Genomic DNA, 12,687 nt, shown 5'->3' with positions numbered 1-12,687 from the left:
TAATGTGCGAAACTTGTCATGGGTTTCTGCCATTATTCTCCTAAGGTATCTTTTAAGTATTTCTCAATACTTTTTAGTTGGTTGAGAGAATCTTTCTCAAGGTTAACTGTTCTAGCTATGTTTTGTTCTAGAAGTGTTTCTAGATGTTTTAGTCTATCTCTTGTATCTTGTAGGTCAAGATGTAAGAGTAGTTCTTTTTGTTCTAGTAATAACTGAACAATAGTTTTTTGGTGACTATACAGGATTTCATATTTGGAAAAGACTTCTTTTTCTTTGTCCTTGAAATCTAGATGTATATTTTTCCTATTATCTTCTAGGATACCTATTATCTTAGCTAGATGGTCTTCTAGTACTAAGGTAATATCTTCCAATGCTTTTTCTAGACCTATTGCTTGTCTAGGTATTTGGTGTACTACACTGTATGAAAGGACTTCCATAATATTATTAAGGAGTGCTCCAATGTGGCTGAATCTAACTGATATATGTTGGTTAGACGTAGCTATGTCTGTGTTAATTCCTAGGAGATAAGATGAAGAAGGTTTAAGATTTCTAGGTAGTCTTAATACTTTTCCATCTGTAAGTAATCCTGGAGAATCACTTAATCCTGGTGCTATAACTATCTCTTCTAGAGGTAGTTTATTTAAGGATGTTTCACTAGATGAACTCATTCTGTTTTATCTAAGTTCCACTGTTTTTCTAGTTGTAGAATCAATTTTTTATTGATTATTTTCTGATATTTTATTATTTTTGTATCGTTGACTATATATATATATATATATATATATATATATATATATATATATGTTCGAGTTAGTGCAATCTCAGAGTTCTCCATCTCAGATAAAAATGGATGAAGCAGGTGTGCATTCCCCAATGAATGCAGTTAGACCCACTGTATCGGGTAAAGATACAGCTAGTCCGGTTCAAACGGTAGCCGGTAAAGACTCATCAAATCCGTTGATGGCTGTCACTTTGCAAAAAAATGAAGATGAGGGATGTTCATCTCTCCAAACAAGATGGAGACTACCAAAGACACTTACGCAAGGAGCAACTTCTACAAAGAAAAGCATACTTGCAAAAAAGAAAAAGAAGGAATATATATATATATATATATATAAGGCTTGATCCTCAGAAAAAACTAATCAAAGCAATCCATTATACTCAACTTACAACTTGTAATTATATGTAACATAATTTTACAAGTATAAACAATACAATGAAATAAAAGCTTTATGAAATACAAATCAACTATAATATCTTAACATTCAAACAATGAAAAATAACAATTTCTTAAAACAATATTGCTATCATGCTATTCATTTTATCTCAGTATTATAATTAAAACGTAACTCCTTCATGAATAAAAATATAATTACTTTCAAATAGCAAAATAATAAAATATGATACTTTTGATACATAGGATGTACAAAAGACCAATGACAAGTGAAAATTTACAATTCGGTTATGTATTTTTCAAAGAAATATAAAGTGATATTCACCCTCACGATGTTCTCAAATATATGCAATACTACGACTTGTTATTTGAGTTATACCCAATCTTCTTACTTTTATAGACGAAAAACTATTAAGTATCATTCATTTGTTAAAGAATTATAAGGGTCAACGATACTAATTAAGAAAGTTAACATATAATTTTTGTAAGAACTATTAGGCGAGCCCTGAGCGTTAGGCGTTAGGTGTGTTTAGGGCGTACTGTTATATCCCGTATTTTGTACATTCGGATGTTTCAAGATAATCGCGATAAGTTAAGGGCAAGGCTGTTATTTTCCTTTCGATTTTATTTTAATACACAAGTTGGTTATTAGTGTATGGAAATATTGAGAAAGGCTAGGGATAAAAAGGGAAAAATTCAAAAAAAATATGGTCGTGAAAGCCACCATGGCCGTGTGGCTTAAGTGGGTCCCACCCATGGCTTGGCCAATTAACTCAATCCATGAGTGGGGGCATGTGTCCACTTTATATTTGTAGGAGCCATGTATATATATAGATAAGTGATGACCAAAGCAAGGTATATTCATCATCTTCACAATTCAAGAAACTTCAAGAAAAATATAGAGGCATTCGGCCATGGCTAGCAAAATTGATGCCATAAAAATTGATCAAGAAAAATAATTTTCTTCTAGCATTTCAACCAATTGGAAGGCCCTTATTAACGTGGAGTAGTTGTTGGAGCAAGCAAAGCATTCATTTGTGCAATTTACCAACCCTAGCCAAGTTGAGAAGTGAAAGGGTAAAGGTAAGGTTTAATCTCCTTTTCTATGTGTTAGAGATGATTTGTGAGTGTCGTAGTATGTAGAAATGGATGAAATTCATGAAATATGTGTGTGTAGGATGTGGCCGAATAGGGGCTGTGTTGGTAAGATGTGATGAATTGATTTTATTTAGTATTTTTGGTTGTTGTTGTTGTGGATTCCATGATGAAAATGAAGGTTTGATGGCTTAAAATGAAGTTGTAATCGTTGTGGGTTGTTGTAGAAGTTAATGTGACATTAGCATAGTTTTTTATATTTGCATGAATAATGTTGTTAACGTGTGGTTGTTGGTATAATTCATGAACTTGGAAGCGAGGAATGTGTTGTTGTTGTTTCTATTGAGTTTGGAAGATTGTAAGTTGAGTTGTTGTGGTTAACTTGAAGGTAAATGAAATGCCGTCGGATTATGTAGAAAGGGTTGCTAACGTTAGAATGCATTTTGAATTAACTGTTGAAGTTGTTAATGTGGTTGTTGGTATTGTTGTTGATGATTTGGCCGAGTTGAATTCTCGGGGTTGTTGAATTTACAGGAGAAATGCTGCCCAAATTTCTGTAGGTGGATTGCTAGCTTAGAATCGGATTCCTAAATACCTATAGCTAATGTTTGCTATCTTCTGACGTTGTTGTAGATCTTGGGAAAGTCGATACTTAAGTTCGGATTAGCTTAGGAAGCGGACAAGGTATGTAAGGCTTACCCTTTCTTTCTTTGGCATGTCCTAGAACTAAGTAAGGTATGACACGCTTCTTGGGGTAACTCTATTCTTTAATTCCGAGCTTGTTTACGATTCTTATTCACTTCTTGACACGAGCATACTTAGTATAGTCGAGCTTATTGTATGATTGAATAACGAGCAATGCATAAAGAGTTCCTGTTCCAAAAAGGGTCTATAAGGATTAATGTCCCTAACTTTCATAGGCGGTCTCGGATTGCTTTGAAACGTTCGTAGAGGTTTCTGTAATGAATAACGTCAATAACTTTCTTATACTAACTTAGATTGACTCGAAATGTGTTTATGATCCTTCAAGTGTCGATTAGTGTACTTACCTATTGAGTCCCAAAAATTGATTTATATGCATATGGTTTCTCACTACTCTGCTCGTGCATACTGTTGTTACATCTTTCACCGAGACCCGGGCCGGGTATGTTATCGTGCACAGTGTCACTGCATTATTCACCGAGTCCCTCACTAGAGGGCCGGGTACGGTATATATATATATATATATATATATATATATATATATATATATATATGAGATGACATGATGATATGATGATACGGGGATGGCGGCCAGGAGGGCATATGATGACTTTATTCACCGAGTCCCTCACTAGAGGGCCGGTTACGGTATATACATACATGATGATATGATAGTATGCTGACATGATGACATGATCTTATCCACCGAGTCCCATAATGGGCCGGGTACGGTATATAAAAATGATATGCATGATTTTCATTTCATAAGGCAAATGTATTGATGTTTTATATGATAATGATATGCATGATTTTGTTTCGTAATGCACAGGTACAGCGATTTCTTGATTATCATACTTGTCTCCTGGAATCTCTATTTCAGTTATGATCTACCTAATTGCATTTCATGCTTTACATGCTCAATATATATTTCATACTGACCCCCTTTTTCTTCGGGGGCTGCGTTTCATGCCAAGCAGGTGCATACAGATGAGTAGAGGACATTGCTAGGAGATGTACCAGCTGGGTTGACAAGCTCCATTTCTTTCCGGAGTGTTGTCGAGTCAGAGTATCTACGTTATGGTATATAGCATGTTAGAGACTTTGCAGACAGAGTCACGTATATAGGATGTCAGTCTTGTAAGCGGCTCTGCAAGCCGACGTACCATTATGCATTATGTTACATATGATTACAGATTTTACTTGATTTGAGAACGACGAAAAGAATGGTTTTGACAAGTCTCCATTATGCATTTCATATCGTAACTTAAGAGTCCAGTGAGGTTATGAACATAACGAGAACTAATGGGGTTCGCTCGGCTCTGAGTATAGGGCCGGGTGCCCATCATGCCCTATCAAGATTAGGGTGTGACACGTACAGTCGGGCGCTTAGGGTGTAAGCCTAACGGAAACAAAGCCCCGCACGTGAGACCCGGGGCGTTTTACTAGTGCCTCGCCCCGGGACGAGCTCCGAGGCGAGCCCTAAAACTGCCTTTTAAAACACTGGCAGACCACGGGAAACCACCATCCAAACAGGGGGTTAGGTTTTGGTTTGAGTCTTAGGAATGACACCATATGCGGTGCGAATTTAGATTCACTGGGGCCCAAAGTCGGTACGGAACATTGATTGAGAAACCAAAAAAATAAAATTAATTTGGAACGTTCTAAATATAAATGAAATGACATTAAATTTTAGAAAATTTGGAATTTACTCTGAATCCCTAGTTTAAATTCCAATCACTAAAAGAATACTAAATAAAGAACATATATTTTCTAACACTAAAATTACTAAAAAAAACAAATCCAGTTGTCAACCACAAAAGGGAAAACATTTCCACGTGGCAAAAAGAAAGAAAGAAAAAAGCAAAAAGATAATTACGTAAGAAAACTAGAGACCCGAGTCACCTCTACGGCAGAAGAGATGGGTATAAAAGTGCCTTTTTGTTTCCTTCTGATCAATTTGTTCTATCATATTCCGTCTCTCATTATATTGTTCTTCCTTCTCAGCGAGCTACTTCCGATCAAAGAGAAGAGATAGGTCAGAGAAAATTACTCGCTAACTTGTGCATTCTTCAAGCATTCAGATGTGAGATTTGCAATTTCAATTACCTTGAACATTCTCATCTCAGAGAACACACTCTGGAGACGCACAAGAATCGCAGTAGGAAACAAAACTAATGCGATTTCACGACATTAGAAAAGGAAAACCCGAATTTGACAAATGAGATATAAAATCAAAATTACTAACTAAAAGAAGAATCACCAACACCTTAGAATGAGCAAATTATCGGAACCAATAAACTTGTACCCTTTTGTTAATAGTATTATATTAATTTATGAACACGTGGTTAGAAGACCCACTAAGTAAATTGACCCTGACCCCTATCCCTGACCCCAAAAACCTAAATCTTGTGACCCGACTCAAAACCCCTTACAATCCAACCCGTGCGACTTGCTCTTTTTTATATGCTCAATTATTTTAGGGATAACAAAGGGGCGGTGCGTGTGCAGGTTTGAACTTATGCAGGGCGGGACGGGTCTCACGTTATACGGGTGCGGTGCGGGTTGAAACAATTTGGTTTCAATATAATGCAGGTGCGGGTTGGATGAATTCAAGTTTAAATTAAACTCATTTCTTTTGAATCAAACCAGAACAAATTTCATTAGATTCTCTCTCTAAAAGTTATGCTCTTCCTTCTCTCTTAAATGCTTTCAGTTGATTTATTTGGGCCCAAGGCCACCCCACCCCCCTACCCCGCCGGAACCCACTAAACCACCAGAAAAATCCCCAAACGGTCATGATACCTGCCCCAACTCTGCTGATAACGGTAACTATCCCACCCAAACCACCACTAAAAAAGCAAATTCCGACGGCCAAACCAATGACAACTCCACAACCGACCCATCCCCCACTCTCAAACCTGTTGAAGGAGATCTAAATATGTCTCAAGAAATCTCAGACAGTGATGAGAGTATTATCCCTTCTTCTACCACCAAGTCAAATCCCTCCAATCAAACCAAAATCAATCCTAACAACTCATTCCCCAAGATTTCCGCAAATTTCGACAACCCCAAAAGTATCAAGAATAAGCAGAATTTGGAACCCAAGACTCAAATCACCATCGATCAACAACCCAATGAAACAAAACCTTCTTCCTCCAACAGCAAGAAATCAACTGAAAGCACTATTTCCAAACCTTCCTTTGCTGCGACAGTTCGAGCAAAGCTTATTGAAGCTGTGAAGAATGTGACTTCAGTGGAAATTATTCATGGAACTCATTTAGGTAAGCCGGCGGTTTTCTTTAATGCTCAAGACTACTTCGTCAATCTTGCTAGTGAGTGCAAATTAACGATTGTTGGTAAATTCATAAAAGGAAGACCCAGTATAGAGGAAATTAGGACAACTTTTAAGACTAGATATCATTTAAAAGAACCCGTCAGAGTTGCTTACTTCAATAGTAGTCATGTCTATCTGGACTTTGGCAATGAAACAGATTACCATCACATCATGTTTAAGAATTTTGTGCATATTGGGGACTTTCCTATGAAGATTTTGAAATGGGGGCCTGAGTTTAAACCTCAGGAAGAAACTACTGTGGCCCCTGTTTGGATCCTAATACATCAGCTCCCATGCCATTTATTCAGATGGGATGTAGTGTCTAGGATGCTTGACTCTGTGGGTACTACTATAGCACCTGATATGGCCACCTATTCTAAATCTAGAGGAAATGTGGCCAAGATCAAGGTTGAGATAGATCTCCTCAAACCTAGGCAAGACCAGATCTAGTTGGGTTTTACAAGATTAGATGACTCTGAAGATGGTGTCTGGCTAGACATCGAATATGAAAGCCCTCCAGATTATTGTGTCTACTGCAAACTTCAAGGGCACATGGAAACTGTTTGTAGAAATAAGGCCCGGGATGAGAGAATTAAGACTCAACAATAGCAAGAGAAGCAAGCTCAAGAAAACAAGATGGTCGATGAATATGGTTTTACTGCGATTAATAGAAAGGGAAAACACAACAATCAAAGAAATACATCAGAGGAACCAAGGAAAACTCAATCTGCCCCAAAAAATACTAATGGCACTGGGAAGGTGGACAAGATGGAACAATAAGGAAGGACTAAGCAACAACAAAATCCTCATGTTGACAAGCACAAAGTAAAGCAATAAAATTCCGGAACACATCCAAAGGACAGACTTGTCAAACTATCATCAAGCAGTCAACTGAGACCAATAAAAATCAAAAAACCAAGCTACAGGAAGTCACCAACAAAAATGATGGAAAAAAGAAAAATCTGCAACACAACAATGTGGACAGTGGGGCTATTAATAGAAACAATGATAATGAGCAACACCAGCCGAGGAACCAGCAAAACCAGCAGAAGAACTTGACTAAAAATAAGACTAGAGCCAACTATCAAGAAGCTGATCATACATCCCAGTCAAAACCAATTACTCAAAACCAAAAGATCAAGAATGCTGACAAATACATTGATAAGGGCAACAAGAATCAATCAAAGAAGACAGTTAATGATCATGTGACAAAGACTTTGACCAAAAGGCAGGAAAAACAACATCATAAGAGCCAGGAACAAAGCAGGAAGGACTAAAATATTGCTCAAAATGAGGATATACCTGAACAGGTTCCAGACCCTCTAAATGAGGAAATACAAAAAAAAAAAAAAAAAACCAGCATATAAGTACTAGTGGAAGAAATGAAGATTATGTTGACAATAATGAAGATTCTGTAGCTAATTCTCAATCAGAGACAGAGGAAGGAGATTCTAACTATGACTCTGCTACTGCGTCAGAAGATGAATTTGAGGAGCACCAGTCTGATAGTGAGGATGATGATAGTGATGAAGTGGCTAATACATTATCTGAGGCCTTTACAGGTCAATACAAAGAATACGACATAGCCAAAGCCTTCGGAGACATTACTGAAAAAATAAACCTTTCTCTTGGAGCAGAACTTTCAACTAGAGGTGGAAAGACATTTTCTAGGGGCAGAGGAGGAAGAACACACTATCAAACTTTTAACACAACCACAAGGAGCAAGGGATCCACTGCACCATCATCCAAATGATTAGTGCCTTATCATGGAACATTAGGGGCATCAATTCCAATGGTGCCTTTGACAAATTCAAACATCTCAAAAGACAACACAATTTATGTTTCATTGCAATACAAGAACCTTTTGTCAATAACAGCAAGATTGACAGATATAAAAGGGGTTTGAGAACTCATTTTGCATTTGCCAATTGTTCCAATAAGATATGGATATTTTGTGATGAATTTTTGGAGTGTAATATTATTTCAGACACTGAGCAGCAGGTATCAGGCACCATCAAGAATAATGATGACACTATCACTATTACCATAGTTTATGCCAAATGTGATGCTAATCTGAGGATGGATCTTTGGGATGATATCAAAAATATTGCCACTAACTGTCACAATCCCTGGATGGTCATTGGAGATTTCAACTGTATCTTGGATTCTGATGAGAAGGAGGGAGGAAATTTTTATAATACCTTTGAAAGTATCCCTCTCTTGAACTGCATGCAAGACTGTGATATCATAGATATGGGATACACTGGTTCTAAATATACTTGATGCAATTGTTGGGCTCCAGGACAAAGAATCTGGAAAAGATTAGATAGAGGTTTGTCGAATCAACAATGGGTGCAAAGATTCAATGATACTTCCATCACCCATTTAGTCAGAACTAGGTCTGACCATGCACCTCTACTGGTTTCTATTGCCTCCACCAGTAATACCAATACTAAATACTTTAGATTTCTTAACTTTTGGGTTGAGGAGCCTGGTTTCCAAGAGGTTGTCAAACAAGCCTGGCAAATTCCAGCGGATGGATCACCAATGTGGAAATTTCATCTAAAGCTAAAAAATACTTATAAGCAACTGTCTTAGTGATCTAGAAATTGCTTGGGGGATATTTTCAACAACACTAAAGTTAAGGAAAGCATTGTTATTGATATGTAAGAGAAATGTCAACAGGATAATAATTAGATCAACAGAATGAATCTCAATGAAGCTAATGCCAGACTTGTCAAACAATACAAGATTGAAGAGTCCTTCTGGAAACAGAAATTTGGTGTCAAATGGCACAAAGAAGGAGACCTAAATACTAAGTTTTTTCATTCGGATATGGCATCTAAGAGAAGAAGGCTTATTCTAAAAAAGATCAAGGATGACACTGGCCAGTGGATTGAAGGTGAACAAGTGATAGCTGGTGAAGCTATTTCCTTTTTTGAAAAGCAGTTCGCAAAGGACACTGATCCCAGTGATCTATCTTTGATCAGATGCTTACCAAAGGTTATTAATGACGATGATAATTATGAACTTTGCAGAATACCATCCATCCAAGAAGTAAAGGATGTGGTCTTTAGCATGAATTCTGACAGCTCTCCAGGACCAAATGGGGTCAATGGAACCTTTTATAAACATTGTTGGGATATTATAGTTGAGGATCTATATGCCATGATTCTTAGCTTTTTTATTGGTAATTCCCTCCCAAGATCCATTTCCCATTCTTGTCTGATCTTAATTCCCAAAGTGGATCAACCTCAACAATTTACTGAGCTCAGGCCCATCAGTCTCAGTAATTTCTCCTGTAAGATTATTTCTAAACTCCTGAATAATAGGCTGAATCCTTTGATGCACAAGATACTGTCTCCTAATCATACTGGCTTTATAAAGGAAAGGTCCATCACTGATAACATTATTATGACTCAAGAAATGGTCAAAAATATGAAAGGTAAAAATCCCAATGATAATGTGATCTTGAAGCTTGACATGGCAAAGGCCTATGATAGAGTATCATGGGAGTATCTTTGTGAAGCGTTAAGACAAATGGGCTTTAGTGAGGATTGGGTTCAGATGATATGGAGATTAATGTCCAATAACTGGTACTCTATAAATATCAATAGTGCTAGGCATGGCTTCTTCAAGTCCACTAGAGGTTTAAAACAAGGTGATCCTCTGTCCCCCTCTTTATTTGTGATTGGAGCTGAGCTCTTACTCAGATGCTGAACAACCTCCTGGTATGTCATTTCATTCCTTTCCAAACAGACAAGAAGGGTCTCATTATCACACACATGTGTTATGCTAATGAAATCATACTTTTCTCTTTTGGTGATCCTTTGTCCTTAACTACGATGATGGAAACTGTGAGACTTTATGAAAATGTGTCTGGCCAGATGGTGAACAAGAATAAATTTGGTTTTATGGTTCATCTAGTCACTTCAAAGATGATATCAGGGCTATTACAGGCTTCCCACACACCAGATTCCCTATGAAATACTTAGGAAGTCCTATTTTCCTTGGTAAGAAAAAGAATTGTTACTTTAGTGATTTGGTGGTTAGAGTGGCTAAGAAAGTCACCACTTGGTAGACTAGAACTCTCTCTGTAGGTGGCAAAGCAGTAATGCTTAAAGTTATCCTATCCGCACTCCCTCTTCATATATGCTCAGTAGTTCAACCTACCAAAGGCACATTTAAACAAATTGATAGCCTGATGGTTAGATTTTTTTGGGGTGAAGCCGATGGTAAGAAAAAACACCATTGGATTGCATAGGACGATCTATGCTATCGTACTTCAGAGGGTGGTATTAGTAGCATAAAGATCCAGAGCTTTTGTGACTCATTTTCTGTCAAGAATTGGTGGAATTTCAGGACTAAAAAATCCCTTCTCAGAGATTTTCTTGAGGCCAAATACTGCAAAAGGCTTCATCCTGTTGCCAGAAAGGGTGTTTATGATCAATCTCACACATGGAGAAGGCTCATGAATATTAAAGAACTCTATGAACCAAATATGTTATGGAGCATTGGTGAGGGCAAGGTGTCCTTCTGGTGGGATAATTGGACAGGTCTGGGACTTTTAGCCAAAATTAATCCTCAAGGAAGGAAATCGAAGAACATTATGGTGGCTGAATTTATTCAGGATGGAAATTGGAAAGAAGATGCTATCAAGGCTACCATCCCCAACAACCTCATCCATAACATTTTCCAGATCCATATTCATAAGGGGCAGAAGGACAGAGCTATCTGGACACCTTTTCAAAATGGCGAATTCAGCTGCAAATTAGCATGGTCTATAATCAGGAAGTCTAAATTGCCGTCTCTTAGTGCTAGAAATACTTGACATTCTAAAATTCCTTTTAAAGTTTCCTTTTCTACGATGAAAGTACTTAAAAAAGGCATTGCTACTGATGACAGGGTCAAGAAGTTTAGAGTGACAGGCCCATCCAAATGCAACTGCTGTAGGGACGGACATGAAGAGAATGTTGAGCACTATTTGCTCAAAGTGATATTGCACAACTTTGGAACTTTTTCGGAAGCATCTTGGGCATCAAAATTCAACCTGGATCACTCAAATCCACTACCATGCAATGGTGGCTGATCAAGGCAAAAAATGACATTCAAGCCTTGATGATTCAATGCCTTCCTCTAATTATATGATGGAAATTTGGAAAAGCAGATGTTATGCTAGATTTAATGGTATTCCTATGTCTATGGTCAAGATTAAAGAGATGGTCACTTGGTTGATGACTTTAGTTCTTAATAGCCAGTTTCAATGCTTGAATTTTAAAGGAAATTGGTCTGATATATGCATTAAGGTGGAGAAGGCCATTCCTAGTCTAGATACCAAATTCATCACTTGGCAAAAACCTAGCACTAATTGGTATAAACTCAACATTGATGGTTGTTGTAAGGGCAACCCCGGAGAAGCTGTAAGTGGTGGTGTTCTGAGAGATCACATTGGAAATATGAGATTGGCTTTTTACTAATATTTCGGGATTTCTACCAATAATAAAGCCGAGGCGAATGCCATCCTTAAAGGACTCCAGGGGTGTGTGACAAATCGCGTTGATAATGTCACTATAGAAACTGACTCCATGATTTTGGTCAATCTGATCAAAGGAAAAATTAAAGGGCCATAGGCTATCAGAACTGAAATGGAGCAGATCATCAACCTATTAGCGAAAGGAACTTATCAGGTGAAACATTATTATAGAGAGGCTAATTGTATTGCTGACACTTTGGCGAATATTGGAGCAATTGAGAAAAATGAGATATTCTTCACTGAGGAAAGAGTTATTCCAAGACAAGTCAAAGCCCTCTTGAAGATTCATCAAGATCAACTCCCTAATCTTAGGATCACAGTCAAGAAGAAGGAGTTCATATTCAACAATGATTAACATGCAGTTTTTGCTTTTTTGCTATGGCCTGCTGGCTATGTACATGAACACTAACTCTCATTTTGTTGTCTTTTCATGTACATCTTATCATATTACTGTCCTGAGTTATAAAGGACACAGTTTGTACAAGGAGGACCTATTTATCCTTTGTACTCCACATAGAGGCAAGGATAAGACTCCTCCCATTTGTATATCTTTCCCTTTGGTTGATATATACAAGTTGGGGTCTGCCTAACCCCTCTCCACTATGGAGGAATTATTAAAAAAAAAAAAATAGAACAATTTTTTTTCCTTACAATGGTGTTAGAATCTTAAATTCGTTTGGTTAATTGTTTGTTGCTTTCTGTTTCTTCTCTTATAAATTTACTTTAAAATTATTTTCCTCTTCTGTCTATGGTATTTTATTTCTGAGGAAGCAAAATTAGAATTACTTTATTTTTTGCTACCATTTGGAAAAGCTATTCTATACCTTTTTGCTACCAAGATCCTAGTTT

At 37.3% G+C, this 12,687-nt stretch overlaps 1 protein-coding gene across 1 annotated transcript; it reads left to right on the top strand.

Annotated features, from left to right (window-relative positions):
* The first annotated feature begins 8,054 nt into the window (after positions 1–8,054).
* Positions 8,055–8,903, top strand: LOC132631207 (uncharacterized). Its single transcript, XM_060346800.1, has 2 exons — positions 8,055–8,514; positions 8,608–8,903. Exons 1-2 carry the CDS (start codon positions 8,055–8,057, stop codon positions 8,901–8,903), a joined length of 756 nt encoding a protein of 251 aa, XP_060202783.1.
* Positions 8,904–12,687: the final 3,784 nt, after the last annotated feature.

The sequence above is a fragment of the Lycium barbarum genome, chromosome 3 (genome assembly GCF_019175385.1).
Source record: "Lycium barbarum isolate Lr01 chromosome 3, ASM1917538v2, whole genome shotgun sequence".
Classification (NCBI taxonomy): Eukaryota; Viridiplantae; Streptophyta; class Magnoliopsida; order Solanales; family Solanaceae; genus Lycium; species Lycium barbarum.
The sequence above is the reverse complement of the archived record's forward strand: the minus strand, read 5'-3'. Positions and strand labels throughout refer to the sequence as shown.